We start from the raw sequence: 19,951 nt of genomic DNA, 5'->3' as shown, positions 1-19,951 counted from the left end.
TCCTTGATTAGAAATTAAGAAAATATATTGTATGCTTTTGATAATTTAAGTCTTAATTTCACTAATAATGAAGGTTTCATTCAGAAAATAAGGAGATTGGGGAAAAGACAAAATGAATATAAAAATGGAGTGCAATTTTTCTCACTGGTGGTATGCAAATTCCATGGTCACTTGTTGTTAAGATTTTGCGTTTTGTGTATTTAACTCTCTAATGTAATACAGTCAAACCCCGCTATAGTGAACATGGTTTATAGTGAACTCCTGGATATAGTGAACGAAATGTTCGGTCCCGTGCCTTGCTATACACGTATAATGTTATTTTTAGTGGATATAGTGAACCAAAAAAGTGAGGAAGTTGGATATAATGAACTTTTTTGTCTTCGACTGATTCCCCCCCCCCCATATTTTTGTAATTTTGAAATTTCTGCTTCAAAATGAATACATATACCGATTTTTAAAACCATCTGTAGAGACTAATATTATGTGCTCGAATGGCAGTTTAGACAGGTTTAAAAAGCGGAATAACAGAAACTCAAGAAAAATTATCTGAGAGTCGGGAAGTGTTTCCATATCTGATGTTGAGGATTGCTCATCAGCTAAAGATTACTAATTTTTTTTGTACGCTAGACGAAGAGTAATAAAAAATAACATATTTTTTGCTACTACATAATATTTTTCAATACTGAAAGAAAACACAAATAATTAAGATCAAAAGGAAAAAACTTCTTTGAAAAAAACGCGCTAAAAAGCAGCAGAAATTTCAGAAAAAAGTATCAATACAAAACAAATGAAATAAAACAAAAATACGACCACCGAAGCCGACGTCTTCAGGGGGTACCGGCCCCGGTAGCCATTAAAAACAAAACCATTTCTATTTGAGGGAGAAGCAAAAGCTTAAAATATCTCCCTCAGTACCCCGATGGTTTTGTATAGAGGTCCAGGAAAAACAAGATACATTCAAAAGAATAAACAAATTACGAAAAGAAAATCAATAAAAATCATCAGAAAATTAAAAACTCACAGTCACAGGTCAAGAATCAACTTCAAAAGCGGAGGAAAAGAAAACACTAAAAACTGAAAAACAACGCCCCCTATAATAATGCGCAGTAAAAGTTTAAAAATGATATGAAAAGGTCAGGAGAAGGAGATACGTAGATAAATTAATAGAATGCTTAACTGGGGCTGCTCAGTTAAGACTAGAATTGCGCCCTGTTAAAAGAAAAAATATAAAAAAAACCTAAAAACCATCAATCATTTTTTTAATTAAAAAATTAACATTACAAAAATTAAAAGGAAAATCATTTTTACTCAAATTATTTAAAAAATTATCCACAGCTTCTCGAAAACTTTCAACATTATTACAAATTTTCTTGATCCTAACTAATTGCGAAAAAACAAGATTTTTGAATATTTTACTACACAAATTAGTTTTAAAGTTGCAGAAAAAAATAACATTAAAATTAAAGGCTTTTCTTTTATCAAACACACCAATTTTAATAAAATTGTTAACAATATCAATTTTAAAATCTAAATATTCAATATTAAAGCAATTTTCATTAGTTTTTTTCAGGACCAAATCACCAGGATAAATTGTATAAATAAAATTAAAATCGTCACAATTAAACAAAATCAAATCATCAATATATCGGAAAGCATTAAGTACTTTATGTTCAAGAAATTTAGCCTCAAAAAAGTGCAAAAAAATGTTGGCAAAAGCCCCAGAAAAGGAATTACCTTGTGGAATTCCAATAATTTGTTTATAAAAATCTAAACCATTAAAAAGAACATTCTCAAAAAGATTAAACTTGCATAAATCTAACCAGTTAAACCTATCAATTTTTTCATCAAATAAATACTTGTCATAAATACCTTCACAAATCTCAATAATTTTTTCATGTGGTATGCTGGTATACAAATTTTCAAAATCAAAAGTGTTAATGCTGGAAATATCATTACTTTTAATAAAATCCAAAACTTCAACATTACTTTCAATAATAATATTTTTTTCTTTTTTAATTTTAAGCAAAATAATTTTTAAAAAACAAAAAAACCTTTTACTAATATCAGAATTATAACTATTAGTACCACATGCTATAAACCTAAATTTAATTGGATTTTAATGAAATTTAACTATTGGAAATAAATATGGAAATGTAATCCTATTTAATTTAAATTTTAATTTTTTACTAAATGCAATAATTCTTTTTTCAATAACTTTTTTATCTTCTTTTAACTTTAAATAGGTATTATTTGCATTATATTCTCCAATAATCAATTTTTTAAAAAAATATTTACACATAATACAAAAATTATTTGAAGCTTTATCTACAACAGTAACAATGAATTTATCCTTAAGATTTTTAATTTTTCTAGATAAATCATAATCAATAAAAGTACCTTTAGGAAAAGAACTAAAACTGGTATTAAATAAATTAAATCTAACCCTTTCAATAATTTTAGCCTTCCACTCAGAAAAACCCTCAACAGGCCAATGATATTTTCTGGAAATTTTTGCAATAAAAAAAAAATCTAGATCTTTTTTAATGGATAAAATAAGATCTTCTTTTTTCATCTTAACTCTGGTTCTAAATTTTGAACCCTTACTTAAAATGCTAATTAGATCCTGATCACCCACAATTTCCAAATTTCCGGTAATAACATGTCCATAATCATTATCAATAAATTTTGAAAAACCCTCCTCATTACAATAACAATCAGATTTAGAAATACAATTAAGATTTCGACTTAAAAAATTATAATTACACACCTTTTTCCTAAGTGTAGAAGAATATTTAAAAGCAGCAGTAACTCTAATTTGTTCTAAAGGAAAGAAATCAGAAAGACAATGAATAATCTGTGGTAACTTAGCATTTTCAAAATTCTTATCATGAAAATTAATCGTACAAAAAACCCTTTCGACTTTAGAAACATTATTAAAAAGCAAATCAGTTTTATTAACACCAATTTTTGATTTAATTAAATCCAAAACTATAAATTTAACAAGTTCAGTATCAAATTTAATTTTAGAACCAAATTTAATAAGGAAATTTTTTAAAATTTTATTTTTAAAACCAAAAATATATTTCCTAATAGTGAAAATATTATTCAAATTAACAGGTAAGTTACAAAAATTCGAAAACTCATCAAACTCAATAAATTTACCCTTACCTTTTCCACCTCCCCTTTTACTTCTAAATTTTGAATCACAAACACCAGGAAAATCAAAAACTTTTAATTTATTATAAATACAAAAATCTTCAGTATTAACAGTACCTTCCCCATTAAATTTACTATTTAATCCATAAGGAAAAAGAGTCTTAAGACTACCAATGTAAATATTTTCTAAATCAAGTCTTTTATCTAAATTTTCCATAAAATCCAAAATAAAAAGAGTAACATTATTAAAATCATGAAATTGAAAATGTAAAATTTCATAATCCGTGGAACAATTACTATTATTAAAATTTTTTATAGCTGATCTGTGGGAATTAATCCGCTTATGAAATTCAAGACCTGTCTGACCAACATAACACAAATTACAACAATTGCACTGAATTAAATAAATAATATTAATACTTTTACAAAAAAATACATTAGAATGACTGTCAATTTGAGAACTATCAGCCAAAGGACAAGTTTTACATTTTTTATTACAACATTTCTTAAACTTTTTAAATTTTTTTATATTTTTAAATTTATTTAAACAAAATATTTGACTTAGTAACTTTTTGTCCGAAGTAATCCCTAAGTCAAGACTAACTTCAGTGCTCCTTGTTTGGGCGCGCGACGAGCCAGGCGCCATAAAATATTTATATATTGTACTTTGCATTATTTTAAAATTAACCTAAAAGGAAATACTAAATTAGACATATAAAACCTAGACATCCAACAAAACCCTTTGACGCTTTAAATTAATTAGAAAACACCTGAAGCATGAAATAAAAACAAAATAATTTTTCAAAATAATTTTTCAAATAAGAAAAGCGCAAATGCAGCATAAACCAAATTTGAAAATTACAATACTGAAAGAAAACACAAATAATTAAGATCAAAAGGAAAAAACTTCTTTGAAAAAAACGTGCTAAAAAGCAGCAGAAATTTCAGAAAAAAGTATCAATACAAAACAAGAGATCTGAGAGTCGGGAAGTGTTTCCATATCTGATGTTGAGGATTGCTCATCAGCTAAAGATTACTAATTTTTTTTGTACGCTAGACGAAGAGTAATAAAAAATAACATATTTTTTGCTACTACATAATATTTTTCAGTCATTTATTTGAATACAATGTAATAAAAGGGAGGAGTTTGGGAACCATTAGTTAAATTGCCTGCGTAACGGATATAGTGAACTCCCAGTTATAGTGAACCGAAATTTCGGTCCCTTGAAGGTTCACTATAGCGGGGTTTGACTGTATATGTTCAGAAATGTGCACATAGTTTTGAAATTTTGTTGACATAATATTAATTTAAAATTTTGGCATAATTAAATTAAGATTACTAATATTCATGGATATTTCTTTCAAATGAAATGCATTTCTTTGGGTTAAGACCACATTTAAAACAGATTTATTCTAATTCTATTAAGCTCTTTTTCTTATCAATAAATGTTAGAAACAGTTGCAGCTAGAAAAAAATGGGGGAGGGGGACATCTTTTAAAAAATCAAATATTCACGTTTACATGCTATTGTATTTTATTAGGTTGACTACAAGCTATGAGTATTTATTGTTAAATTACATATTGTTATCCAGCTCTATTTTATTTTTATATACACAGGGGTCTGTCCAGACCAAATTTACTACCGTTTAGCGGTACCATCGCAAATTCAACTTAAGGTAAAACGGTAGTTTCACCAAATACTTTTTCTTAAAATTTTATTTTTGCATCCCGTAAGAAATGAGAAATCCATATTTTTACCATATTTTTGTGTTGAATTTTTAATATAATTTTTAATTTTCACAAATTATGCCTAAATTTTCAAAAAATAGGTACGATACCTCTCAGGAAAACCTAGACAGACCCCTGATACAACACATCAGCTTGCTTAGTTTTTTCTTTTTATTAATTTCATGTATGTAGATTCATGTCTTAAAATTTTTTTGGCATATAATTCATATAACTTTTAATGGGTATATAATATGTATAAAATTTTTAGTATTTTTTCATAATCGAAATTTTGACCAAAAAATACTTTTTGGTCACCCAGACATTTTTTGCAACATAATTTTTTTCTCCAGCTTCCTATCTCTTCCATTAGGGTTAATTTTTAGTGCTGTTTGACTTTTTTCACATAAGCTTTAATTATGTTATATTGTTTAATTTAAGTGTCAGTATTTCTTGTTCCAAGTCTTATATCATTAAACTTAAATTCTATTTTTTTTTCATTTCTCTAGTTATATTTTGACTGTCAATAAAAAATAAAAAAAATGAAAAACAGGCTTTGCTAGCTCTGTAAAATCCCATCTCCACTATAATTTTGTGATTAAAATCAAGTACAAGGGCTTTTTTAATTTGCTTATTTATAATTGGTCACTGTGTTTTCCTTTCAAAGTTATTAAATGGACTTATAAATTATTTGATTAACTCAATTGACTCAATTACAAAATTGACTCAAACTTGAACTCAATTGCAAATTTTAATGAAACATTATTATGGTTATATTTTTTATCATTATTATGGTTATATTTTTTAATACAAGAGCAGTGCTGTAGACATTTATTTTATTTTCTGATCACAAACTTTTATGAGTTATTCTGTGCTCCATCAATAAAACTATACTTTTGAAAATAATTTTTTAGCTGTTAAAATTTTCTCTTTTGAACAGGGTAGTCTGGAATTAAAAGTAAAAAATTTTATCAAAAAAATTGTTTTTATTATACTCATGTAGATCAAACCAAACTTTTTCTTTTATAATGGGTCCTGTGCCCTTTTTTGAGTAGGAGACTGTGCCAAAAATTTTTCTGATATTTTAAAAAAATGTTCTGATTTTTTTTCTTTGGGTCGCTAAAAAATTATCAGTGCCTGAAATTATCAGGTAAATAGAGTTTAAAAAATAAGAAGGAAATTGTTAGAGAATAATGCATTTGTCAGTCAAAAAGAGGAAAATATTAGGTAAAATTTTTTTGATCTAAAATTAAGTTTTTTTTGTAATAAAAATTTTTTTGGCAAAATATTGTTGTCTTGGAATTTTGTTTATTTTTAGGAAAAAAGCAGGGTTTGTGATTTTTTTGATTTAAAAAAATTTTTTTTTGTTGATTTAAATTGGATTTTTTTTATTTTTATTCAAATATACTATAAGAACTTTGATTTATGATTAAAAAAACTAGATAAATGTTTAATCAAAATTAAATTAATATTAAAACTATATTATAACAATATTTAAGAAGCTCTAACTATGTAAAACAATTTTTTTAATTAAAAATGTGATTACAATTAAAATTGTGATTTCTTTTTTTTTTCTCTTGATTTTTTAAATGACAAAATTAAAGTAACAGATTTTGTTTAGTCATTCATCAAAGAATAAATTTTTTATCTATATATTTTATATTAAAATATTCATTTTTAATTCTATATCAAAATACATAAGTTAAGCTTTAAAAAAAAAAAAAAAAAAAAATCTATGTACTCAAAGGAATTTTTTTTCACAAAATTTCTTTATAGAAAATATGATAATGTCAAAGATACTGTAAACATATTATGAAAAAAAATACTTATTGATAAAAGAGACAGCACAATTCTGATTCTGGGTTATTTAATTTAATAGAATGACACCATATCAGGAAAAAAATATCTGAATTCATCAGCATTTTTTCTTTTTCTATTTTTGGCACATTTGGGTAATTTCTTTTTAATATAACCTCAAGCTTTAGAAATGTACATTTTCCACCAATAAAATATAGTGTAGATTTTAATTCCATGCCTTTTCAATCAAAAGGTAGAATTTTAATTAACATTATTTGTATTTTTTTTGTGAAAAAAATGTATGTTTATTAATTACTTTCTGCAGCTATGCAAGTCAATGTTAAGACAGCATTAAATGTTTACTTAAATCTGTACTTTCAATCTCAACAATCAACAGATTTTTAAAAATGTAATTTCAAATTTGTTGGAATTTAACACACACCAAGAAAGGAAGTAAATTTGTTAACTAAAATTAATTATGCAGTAATTTATTTAAAATAAATTTTAAAACTAGAAATGGAAAATAATAAAAATATCAATAATTTAAAACACTGTTTTTTAACTTTTTAAATCAATATATATAAAAAAATCAGTTGATTTAAATAGTGATTTAAATCAACAAACCCTGGAAAAAAATGAATTATTTTTCTAAAATTTAATAAGGACCCTGATTCGAAGAGATCTGATTCTCTTCAAGTGTATAATTAGTATAAATTATTCTTCTTAAAAATAAATAATTTTCAAGTAGCTAAGATGTGATGCGTAATTGATGATATATATATATATATATATATATATATATATATATATATATATTTTAGTTTATCAGTTAATGTTCGGTTTGATAAGAAAAAAATTTAATAAAATATTTTTTTTTATTTGTGAAGAATTTAAAAAATTTTAATTTTTAGTAAATCAAAATAAATTATGTAACAGTAAATTATTTCAGGAAAGCTATTTACCGTTCTGTTTTAACTCCAGAGGGACAGTCTCGTGGCTTCAATCCTGTGGAATTTGAAGAAGCTGCTGATTTGTCTTTAAGGTATATTTATTATTATTATTATTTTTTAAAAATTTTTATTTTGCTTTTTTAGGCCAATTATGTAAATTAAAAAAAAATTGACCAATTCTTAAAAACTAAAGGCTACAAAAATTTGCTGCTGCTTATTAATTTGCATTTAAATCAGTCATGAAAAAAATTGCAATTTATGGTGTAATAGTTCATTAATAATTTAAGTTTACTATGTAATACTCATTTCAAGTTTATTTTCTGCCACCTATAATTATGAATTACAATATTAATTTCAATTTTATAATTGATTATAATTAAATAAATTGTAAACAGAACAACAATAAGAGTGACAAATAGTAAATTAATGATTTTTGCATCCTGTGTTAGAACTAGTAAGCAAAAGTGCCATGCTGCTTATATTTACATCATTAAAGGTTGAGAAAACGTAAGGAATGAGACAAATAAAAATTCTAAGTGTAGACTAAAGTTTTCCAATCAGTCAATTAGAATCAAATTGAAATTGTTGGTATCATATAAATAAATATATTGTGATTGATACACAATACAATTGAACATTTGGTAACTTTAAATTGACCCTTGAGTTCTGATCAAAACGTATTGAATGTTTCTGAATGTAAATTTTAATTCTTCTTTTGAATGGGTGAGTGGTTAGAAAGAAAACGTGCCTAACAAAAGTATGCCAATCATTCTTTAAAATAATAATAAAATAAAAAATTCAGCAAAATAGAAATTTAGTTACTCATCAGTTCAATTATGTTCAGCAGTGTTTTTAATCAAAATGCAGTTACACTATTCAGACTGACAAAGAAGTACTACATTGATGATTTTAACAATTAAGAAATTTTTGCGTAAGAGATTACGAATACATTTCATATAAATATTTTGTATAAGGAAGTATAATGGTTTGGATACATTTAAGAAATCAAAGAGAACTTTTCTCAGATTATCCTTATCCTTTCTAAAACACTTTTGAATAAATTCAAATTCTTGAAAGTTGTCAAATACCCTTTTTAGTACATTTTTATATAAAAAAAAAACACTAATGTTTATGGATAACGATGAATCAAAGATGAAATTACCAGTACCAAAAACTTTAAATGTTCATTAAACTATATAGAAGGACCATGTGCAAACATATGACCTAATATTTAGGCTATAATTTTTTTGCGGAGAGGGGGTGGTGGAGGCTTTTAGCTCACCAAGAGTTTTAGCAGAACCTCATTACCAGTAAATTCACTCAAGGAAAAAAAATTATTTTGCTACTTGTAGGTCAATTTACAATTTTTGAATTTAGTCAGGATAGAGAGCTTCTGAATTTTTTTTACACCCTTATTATAAACATCTTAAAGAGAAAATATTAAAAAAAAAAGAAGATTTTATCGATTTAAAACTGAACTATACATTTGTAAAGCATTGTATCTTTTTTACTCATTAATATAAATACAACTTTTATTGTGTTTAATGTACTTACATTTCATATTTGGCAACTGTCTATATTCTTTTTTTAGGAGAGAAAAGCCATTTAGTTATGAGAGTAGAGATCGAGGTTCATACTCAACTTCCTCATATGGTTTGGATGAAACAATGGATCTGAGTACAAAATGGCGTGCTCCTCCATTAGCAGAGAGGAAACCTCTGGGTTCCATAAGCTCAACCTTTCCACAATCAGCCTCAACCTCAAATACCTCAGAGCCTGGTTCTGGAGAAAGAAATTCTGAATTAAAAAGAAGTAAATCATCTCACCATGTGCGTATGCTACCTCGCAAAAGACTTCACATTAGTAGCGAATCACAGCCTCCTAACAATAGTGCGAGTAGTTGTTCTTCTCCCGACGTCATTGTTCTTTCGGACGAGGACAAACCTCGTCTTAATGGGCACATTAACGGCTATGAAAGTGATTCTAGAAATTCGGACCCGGAACCCATGGAAATGCCTCCTCTTCCAGTGGAAAAGGTTTGGGATCCCATAGAATTGAAAGAGAAGAGGAGGCTTTTACGGGAGTTACGAGATGAGTTGAGGAGTGAGGAAATGAAACTTGTTCTTTTGAAAAAACTTCATCAAAGCCAGATGATTAAAGAAAATATTCTAAATCAAGCAGCTGCTGCTGTAGCTGGCAAAATGGTTCCTAGTGCAAATCGGGGTACTTCTAATGCTGTTCCACCTCCTTTGGTTCGAAGTGGCCAAATTTCACAATCTCAAAACAAAATGCTTAGCCAACAATTGTCTCACCAATCTTCTGTAATGAATTCTTCATTGGTAAGATTGAATTTTACAATCTTTCTTTTTTGTTTGATAATTTTGACTAGCATGAAATTCATCCTCAGATCCATGATTTACTATTTATCATTTCTTTGATTTTTTAAAAATATTTTTATACATGTTAAAAAATAATCTTACCGCAAAAAATTTCTTGTCATACACTTTTTAAAATGTATTTAAACTAATAAAATAAAACTTAAAATTCCTTAGATTGATAAAGATTCAGGTCAGCAGGGGCTAACATTTAAAATTGTTTCAATATGGCTTATTAGAGCATCATTTATCACTTTATTTTTGTAAACTGTAAATTGAAATTTCTACAGTCAGTTTTTCTAAGTTTTTACAATTTATCGTAATAATTTAATATGTAAGAGCATCCTTATATAGCATCCTTATAGGGGTGTAAGAGCACACCCCTATGCCTAAACAGGCATACGTCAACAACAATATCATTAATATCTTATGAAATGCAGCAGATTTCTGCTCAGAAATTATATAAATTACATCTTTAATTAAAAACTAACTTTTCTGTTTGAAAATATCACCTCACATAATAAGCTGTATACTTTCTAACTGGAAGTACAGCTGGTCAAGAGCTCAAGATTGTTGTTGTTTACATTTATATTGAAAACACCATCCATTTAATCAAAACTGCAAATTACTACTAAGATTAAATTGTTCCAAGATCATTTAATTATTTTCAAATTCCATATTTTTTGATAAATCTATTATTGGCTTGATATCTCAATATACTTGTTAAAAGTTTTAAAAACCGGCTGTTAATTATTATTATCATATATTCTGAAAAAGTATTTTTAAAATGTATTTTGAATTTATATTTATGTTTAAGCTCATTTCTAGATGACTTTCACTTTTCTTATTTTTTTTTTTAAATCACATTTTGTTGCTTTTTTGAAATACAGTAATTAAGAAAAAATTGCTTTTATTTTGTTAAAGCTCCTGATTATTTTTTGGTGAGAGTTGTCTTGTGTAATTTAGTTGTTAATGCATTCCATTCGATTAAATATTATATGGAAATCTTTTCATTGTGTTGTACTTTTTCTTTGATACGACCTTATATTTTCTGCAATGCATAGTAAAAACCCCACAGCAGAATCTTAGCCACATGGCGACATTATTGCAAAATATTAGAGTTATTTCAAAAAGGTTTTTTTTATTTAGGACGCAAAAATGTTTAATTTTTCTTTACTGCAGAATTATTTTCAAAAGATTCCTTTTATTTTTATAGATTTTTTATTTTTCTTTGAGAATAAAAAAAATTTGCAATGAATATAACTTCAAAAAAAATCATGAAAATTTAAAAGATAGTTCACATTAGAAATGTTTTTTTTCTACCTTATTTTATATTTTAATAAAATATGACTGTGAGTGGAGTTTTTTTGACAACTTCAGATTTGTAGCAAATGAATTTGATAAATCATGGCAGTATGTCTCTCCTTCCTATTTTTATTTGATTTAAATAAAATCTTTTCAATAATTTTAAAATGACATTACGCAGAAGGAAATTTTAAATCACACATTTCAGTCTTAACTTTAATGCTCATAACTTTCACCAATTTCATCATAAATTTATCTATTGTTTTGATCATTTTTTGGCAATTATCGCTACGAATTTTCAATTGGTTTTTAAAGGTCCTTATGTCTTTCATTCCACAGTTATTACTATTGATATTCTTAAATACACAAGTGGGCAACCTTTGTGCAAAAATACAAACTAAGGTAAGCAACGTTAAAGAGCACAAGAATATATTCTTGTGCTCTTTAACGTTGTTTACCTTAGTTTGTATTGATATTCTTATTTTTTTTAAAATACCAATATTATTACAATATCTGAAGTTCGAATTGTGCATTTGATTAATTTACTTCAAATGTGGTGATGTTTTAGTTGTTTTTCAGCTTTTCTTCCACTGTATTTCAGCTTTTCGGCAGTTATTTTTACCGATTTCCACATAATTTTAATTCAAATATTTCTCATATGATATTTTGACATTCAAATTGCTCACTTAAATACCTAATCACTTTTCGACATGCTCATTGAATGCCTATACTATCGTAAGTCTATGTGGTGTTTCAATTGCTTTTTGTCAGTTATTGTTCCTAATTTATGCATAAGGAGCAATGTGCTTGTGCATCTTACCAATATATTTTGAGTGATTTAATTTTTTTTCTTTCTTCATGTTTTAGCCACTGGGTGGTTTTTGGCTTTTGTGCTATAGGTTGTGCATCCTTCTTACTGTGTTGTTTCTTTTTTCAAGTATTTATATATAATCAGATGTCAATTTAATACAATCTAATAACATATAATATTTTATTATTTATAGATATGCAATCAAAATGCTCATGGAGCTCCACCTCCTCTGATTGGACAACGAGGTAATAATTCTACAAGTGGTTCTACAGTATCTTCTAACATCATGGGTAACATGATGAGAAACAGTCATAATTCTATTTCAAGAACACCAGTTACCACACCACCTAATATTGTGATGGGATATAATATGCATAATTTGTCTCAGTCAGCTCAAAGTAATCAGCACCAGCTACCTATTAATCAGGTGAGTAAAATTTTTTCACCTAGTTTTTTTTTTTTTTTGTTAGAGTGAAAATTCCTGTCGTGACAACACTTTGATTCCGCAAAAAGTCAGTCTCTAAGAGTAGTTGTTGTCCAAAAAGAGTTTGTATGTGGCTTATAAATGCTAACAGTACTTAATTTTTCAGCATAAAAATTAAATGTCTTTATTTTAGGTTTAAGGTGCTTATGTTCATATTTTTTTTTCCAGAGAAAAAGTGTGAAAGAAATTTTACTTCGAAATATTTTTTTAACTTTAAAAATAAAAGTGCCGTTTTTTTTTATTTTTCTAGTGCTTTGTTGTTGAAACGTGTGAATTTAAAATTTGAGTTTTAAAAAGTACTTCAAAATAATCTTTTCCTGTTTAAAAAGTCTTAGGGTTTTATTTTTTTGGTGAAAATTTTTGCTGTGAGCCCTCCTCTAACTCTAATTTTTTTAATACGAGGTTATTACGACTTGTGGATTCCAGTTTTGTTTGTTTTTTACCCGACCCTCTTGACCATGATGCATTTAAATGTTTTTAAAGGCATGCTAGTTTCAAATTCGAGTTATTAGTGTTTGACCACTTAGCAATCTATCTTTTTTTACAATTGTTTAGAGGCAATTTACTTTTTGCCTCTTACTTTGCAATAAGGCCTTTGTAAATCCACAAAATTTTTCAGCAATTTTCACGCTTTTTTAAAAATTTCGTATTTGAGCCACCAGTTTTTCACATACTCTATTCACCATGATTCTATCAGAGTACCACATAGCTTTTTGATGATTTTCTGATAGTTTTTTATCATTTCCCAGCAATTTTTATGTGAAGTTTTGTTTAAATTCTGATATTTTAAATATGATATGTTATTGCTTGCAAAATTTGTATTTTACTATGTAATCACTTTTTGATGTAATTGCTTCACAATTATTTAATGGTTAAACCACTTTGTTGTCCTATTTTTTTTTTTTTTTTGGTAATTATTTATCGTTTTTCGATTATTTCCTCATCCTTTTTAAAAAATCGATTAATATATTATTACGACGTGCAACATTTTCACAATTTGAAAATTACCCTTGTCTTAAAATAGAATAATAGCTTATGAGGACTTAGTTTTTTTAAATTTAAATTATTTCTCTTTGAAAATAAGATTTTTTGAATGAAAAATAAAAGAACTTTGGTTATTATGGGGAAAAATGGTCATGCCACTTTTTGTGAAACATAACACCTTTTTTTGCTGATTTAGGTAGAGTGATTAAAATTGCTCAGTTTTTAAATCACAAAATGAGTACAAACATTGTCAAAGAATTGCCTCATTAAACAAATAATAATAGTTTTGTGTGACCACTCAGCAATGAAATCAGGGAGAACAAACTGTAAGCGAATTTTATCAATCTGGAAATATCAGATGTAATACCTAAAAAGGTGAGAAAAATAACTTAGTTTAAAAAATTTAAAAGTGATAAATTTTTCTAAAGAACTTGAAAAAAATTGCTTATTTTCAACTCTTATATAAGCAAAGTGTTTTGTAATATACAAATGAAATAGCTTGGCTTATAAATAGTGCGAAAGGACTGCAATATTTGCTGATTATATCAGAATGCTCGTAAAAAGCAGGGTCGTGAAGAAATCATAAAAATTCTTAGTAAATTATGTATCTATTTATTTCTTTTTCTACAGTACAAAAGAATTTAGTCAATTTAGTGTTATTTTTCTTTAACTAAGACTCGTGCCTAAAAAGACATAGCCATTTTCGCTGCCGCTTTTGAAAAAATTCAAGTACTCACTGGATTTATGACTCATCACTGGATTTTAGTTGTCTTTTGAATGTTATACAAATTTATCCAAAAATTAGCTGAGCTAAAGAGGTGGCGTATGTAGAAATTTTATAAATCGCAAAAATATTGCTTGCTAAAACTGGGATTTGCTCTATAAAAGCGAGCTACGCTTTAAAATAATATTTGTCTCAACGAAAAAATATTTTATTTTTATAATACCTTTAAAATAGATGTAGGGAAGAAATTAATATTAAAGCAGCATAAAAAAATAAGCAATATTTAATTTCAATATTTATCTGATTTATCTTCAATATTTATCTTCTTCAGATTTCTATCCCTTGAATAGTTATTATTTTTTTAAAATTTTAACTCAAATAGTAAAAATTCTTGAAATGAACCATAATTGGAGTCATTAGTGAGATACTGTTGTACTATAATAGTATACAAATGCTGTATAATACCCTAATATACAATCAAATGTAATTCAGTATATTTAAGTGATAACGTTTTTCTCTTCAATTAGGCTTCTGCTCCTCAAGCTTGTCCTTCCCCCTCATCCTCTATTCAGTCATCCCAAATGGAAAGAATAGACAACCAAACACCGGCTCAAAGACAGGCAGCTGCAAAACTAGCATTGAGAAAGCAGTTAGAAAAGACACTCCTCCAAATTCCACCCCCAAAACCTCCACCTCCAGAGATGCACTTTGTACCGAATGCCAACAATCAAGAATTCATATGCTTATTAGGACTCGAAAAAGTTGTCGACCTAATCACCGAAGATCCGAACATAAACCGACCACCTCCTGAACCGTTTGAATGTGTTCAGTGTGGAACGGACTTTAGCCCCGTGTGGAAGTGGCAGGATGCTGGTCGCTCTCGCATGCTTAAACCTTCGGTTATCTGTGAGACTTGTGTCACATCCAACATAAAAAAAGCGCTCAAAGCAGAGCATACCAATCGGTTAAAGACAGCCTTTGTGAAAGCGCTTCAACAGGAGCAAGAAATCGAGCAGAGAATGTCACAGGCGATGTCGAGCCCTCCTCCTCCAATCGGCATATCCCCCACCCACACTCCTTGTTCTACTCCAACACCCGCTATCGTTACGTCGAGTGGCCCGTCTATACCGACTCCGCCTGCCCCTCATAGCCCTGTGCACGGACTAATGTCTAAGATGAGCAATAATGGAGGGGTTAGTGGCAGTAGTAGCTCCCAATCTTCGCTAGTGAACTCTGCCTCATTGTTACAGCACTTGCCAAAACTGAGTGCTGCTCATCAGTCATTGTTGCACGCTCAGGCGCAGCAGCTGCAACATTTTGCACAGACAATGCCTCAACCACAGCCAGCACATATGTATCCATTTGGACCTCTCTTAGCTGCTCAGGCATATTCATATCAATTGCTTGGGAAGAATCCCATGAGTTCTGCAGAATTGCAACGCCAATATTTACTGGACATGATCCCACCGAGGTCACTCCCTCAAGGGTCTATGAATTGGAAGACGTGATCTTATTGTAAATAGTGATTATTATTTTTTTTTGTGTTCATGTAGAGCAGTGAGTACATTGTTTTGCATGGCTTTTATATATTCACGTGAATGTCGTGAATATTTTGAAGAATCTCCGGTGACTTTCCTCTTGTCAGAAGTGAACACCCTTTGAAGGTCATTAATGTAAAAAAAAAAAAGTTTCTCTTCAGTATTGTTTTCAGGATTTAAATTCTGGACTTTTTAAATAGCTAATCATGCAGCTTTTATTTGAAATCTTGTTTGTAATAAATAAACAGTATTTTTAGTTTAAATAAGTTTCTATTTAATTTATTCAAGCTGTTTTGTGACATTTCTTAATTTAGTTATCTTCAAGTAATATAAAAAATATGCTAAGGACATAATGTTGTATATCATTTTTACGTTATTTATTCTCTCTTTTTGTTACTTTACTATGGAAAAGCTCTCGCTTCTCCGACATCATGTAATTGTTTTGTTATCTATGCGGATTACAATTGTTAAAAAAAATATTCTATTGTTCTATGTGTAATACTGCCATCTATGTACTTTAAGATTTGTGTTAATAATTATAGATTATATCCATTGACAGTCTTTTGTACATTTAGTTTACAAAAGAGATTTGATTCACAACTGTGATTGAGCCACTCGTATAATGGTGTTCTTTGAGCTTTTTAGATAAGAATTTGTTCCTTGTCTCATAAGGCGTGTTGGGACAACTATTGTTATTTGAACATACTTTGTTACCTATCAAGCTCAGGGTGTTAACTTACTACAGGATTTTACAACATCGAATGTTATAAGTAGTTCTAAAGGTTCTGAGCTTTTATGTATACTATTAAGGTATTTAAATTTGTTTTTTTTTCTTCAAAGTTCCACCTTGATAAGGATAATTTATTCTTGATATAAGTTTACTTTAGCCCATTAGCGTTCAGCATCCTAATTTATAAAACAGACTTTCATCATTATGACATGCTTGCCAAATTCCCGAAAAATCTCTTTAAAATTATATTTTTTATTCAGCTTAGTTTAAGAATTAATGCAACTAATACTACTAAATAATACTCTAATAAGAAGTAAATACAATAGAACTCGTTTATAGCGAGAGTGATGAAAAACAGAAAATCGTCATCGCCGGCACATAGCTGCCAACTCTACTGGATTTTGCCTGTTTCTACTGGTTTGATAAAAATTCTCCTGGTTTTTGTACATTTATGAAAATTCCCTAAAATTAAATAAGTTAAAAAAATGTTTTAACTATTGTTGATTAATTAAATGTTTAGTACTATTCAAAATTATGAGTAAACATAATACATAACATTTCGAGTATATTTTATGTCAATCGTAACTGGAAAATATTGCAGTTTCTCTATTTTGATGACTATAAAAATCCTGAAAACTCTCTTTGTGTAAAATATTTAGTGCATTTTGCAACAATTGTCATAAAATTCATATTTCAAGAATTTACAGGATTTTTCTCTATCCCTGTTGGCAGCTATGCTGGCATGACAGCTAGTACATTTCTCCATGAAAAACCCTTTGAGAAAAGCAAGGAAATGTTTATTAATTCTGGCTGCTCACTAAATCTGAATTCATGGTTAGTTTAGAAAAATAATAGTAAACAATCTATGACAATTGTTTCATTTTACATATTTTAATTATATATATTTCAAAATCCCTCTCCCCTTTTATCTGACATATTTTTATAATTTTATGGATAAAACTTTTCTTTTGGACATTTTAAATGACTGGGTTACAAGTAAGCTTTTCAGAGGACGTCATACTATGAGAGAAACTTTACGTTGCAAATTCTCTTTCACTTCCATTACTAATTTAAAAGAAAGAGAAAGTGAGTTCAGGCAATCTTAGAGCAAGCCATGAATTTTTGATTGCTGAAAAAATAATTTCAAAATGCAAGCAAGTTATTGGAAGAGAACTTTTCCTTTGCGTAGACCTAAGTTATCCTCTGATATTTTAGTTTTAAACCTATCTAGAACATATTACAACTATCTAAAATTTTCTATTCAAAATTACAAATTTTAAAATGTAATATTACTATAAAATATTGTGGCCTATTTATAGTTGTCCCTAAATTTATTTTAAAAATCACCTCCTGTGGCAAATATTTCATGTGTCTTTCTCTAGTTAACATGAAGTTTTTGTATTTAAAAATCTAGATTTTTTTTAAAAAAACTTTTTGTTGGCAGCTATGTTATAAACTATTTCAGTTATCCTCAGGTATGATTTCATGTTATTGTTCAGGGCTCCTACAGTTCGGGGAAAACCTATTAAATTCCTACATCATACCTGAAAAAAAAAAACAAGAAATAAAATTGTCAGTAATAGTCATAGGTTATTGAATTAATTTTTAATATCTATTCTGATTATTTGTTGTAGAAATTCCACACTTTAGTAAAATATTTTAATGTTTCCATCCTCATTCCATATTTTCTTTGCTTACGAAATCTAATATTTGAAATAACAAATAAAAATTGATTAAAGTTTTCTAGGGAAAAATTGCTTGTTATAAATAAAATATGGTTTAGATTTAAACATTGAAATTTCATGAAATACCTGGAAAAGTCGGGAGAATTTTTCTTCTCGAAATTAAGTGGGACCCCTGTTTTTGCTCTTTTTCCTGCAATATTATGAAAAGAATTTAAAATTAAAACAAATTTAATTATATATTTAAAGAAAAAAAACTTTAAGTGTTCTAACTGCAAAATGTCTTATTTTTGAAATAGTGTTAGTCTCTTTGCTCCCCAATTTAAAGTATTGAAAATTAACAGTGAAATTTTTTTTTTATTTCATTCATAATTATAATAGATTTTGACCAAACTTAAAAAATTGTTGAACGTTATTGGGTTAACAAATATTTTTTAAATGCATCATTTCAGATCTATCTATGAATATGCACTTAGATTTCTTTGATGTGATTTAATTTTTTCTCTATACCATTGTGAAATTTTTTCTTCGGTAGAAATATTTTGGAGGATTTTATAGCAGAGGTCGGTAACTGTGGAGGTCCATAAAAAGACCTATACCTTTAAGTGTACTGACCACTGTTATGTTTAGTAATTAGAAGGAAAAAAAAAACTTTACCTCATTATTGGCCTTAAAGACGTTAGTGTTAAACAAATTATTAAATATCTTGCTTCCATTGTGGTTATAAACATTTTGTTAAAATTTTTATGAAAGGCTAGTCATCAGTTTATGTTGTGTGTGATTTTTCACAAGATTTAGTGGGAAATTTTGATTATTTCAACGCTGCATTATTTAATTGATACTAGCATTTTTGTAGCTCAAATTCTTCTAAGAATTTTTTTTTTCTTTAATTGCTATGAAACCTTTTCAATTTTTACGAAAAGTTGCTTATTCCGATGTTAACTATTCTTAAGATAAATAATGTTTACTGTAAAACACATATAATTCATAATATCAGTCTTCAAATTTAATTTTTTTCCATGTTCAATCAGTTTTTTAAAAAACAAAAACAACTTCATCTCTAGCTAATGGACTAGCTGCATAATAAGTATTTTCTGAAGATAGTTTAACCCTAAATTTAATAAAAATGAAATATTATTAATTTCAAATAATTAGTGGTAAGTTTTTTTTAAAAATGATTTTTATTAAATTGTCACTAAAGCGGAATACTAACCAGGGAATTTTCTTATTTATTAATCAGATCTCTTATTAGTTGTCTCTTAAAAAACAAGACATCATTTGTCACTAAAATATATTTTGTGAGCATCATCTATAACTGAATAACTCTGAAGCCTTTTTTAATATTTTGCCTTATTTTAAGAGTGTTGTCTAGCTCTAAACCCTACCACTAGGTTACACATATGGTTTAGCTTCTCAAAGCTATAACCTAATTATAAAAACTGTCTATAACTTTTAAAAAAAAAACATTGTTATTTAGTTGACAGGCACAATATAAATATACCAATGAAATTCATTTAATCAAACCTCATTAATTCCCTAGCAACAACTTTACCTTGGATTCAGTCGGGATTGATATAGGTCCTGTAAGAACATGCACCGAGAGACCAATATTGGGATGTCTAGATTTTTTAATAGTGGTCCTAGAATGGCCTACATTGGCCAATATAAAACCTACATTGGCTAAATAATT

General features: G+C 27.8%; 1 protein-coding gene across 8 annotated transcripts in view; it reads left to right on the top strand.

Moving 5' to 3' along the window:
* LOC107448853 (transcriptional repressor p66-beta) overlaps positions 1 to 16,407 on the top strand; it is a 51,132-nt gene extending 34,725 nt beyond the window's left edge. For 3 of the 8 annotated variants that reach the window (XM_043046074.3, XM_043046073.3, XM_043046075.3), the window contains exons 3-6: positions 7,628 to 7,720; positions 9,220 to 9,967; positions 12,313 to 12,546; positions 14,839 to 16,407. In XM_043046074.3, coding sequence (XP_042902008.1) covers positions 7,628 to 7,720; positions 9,220 to 9,967; positions 12,313 to 12,546; positions 14,839 to 15,819 — 2,056 coding nt within the window. In that variant the 3' untranslated portion in view covers positions 15,820 to 16,407. Of the gene's footprint in view, positions 1 to 7,614; positions 7,721 to 9,219; positions 9,968 to 12,312; positions 12,547 to 14,838 lie in introns of all 8 variants that reach the window. The other 5 variants (XM_043046080.3, XM_043046081.3, XM_071186505.2 and 2 more) reach the window with 2 other exon arrangements.
* Positions 16,408 to 19,951: the final 3,544 nt, after the last annotated feature.

The sequence above is a fragment of the Parasteatoda tepidariorum genome, chromosome 9, assembly GCF_982258835.1.
Source record: "Parasteatoda tepidariorum strain Cologne lab strain chromosome 9, Ptep-v5.0, whole genome shotgun sequence".
Taxonomy (NCBI): domain Eukaryota; kingdom Metazoa; phylum Arthropoda; class Arachnida; order Araneae; family Theridiidae; genus Parasteatoda; species Parasteatoda tepidariorum.
Note: the sequence above shows the minus strand (reverse complement) of the source record. Positions and strands in the feature narration are given on the sequence as shown.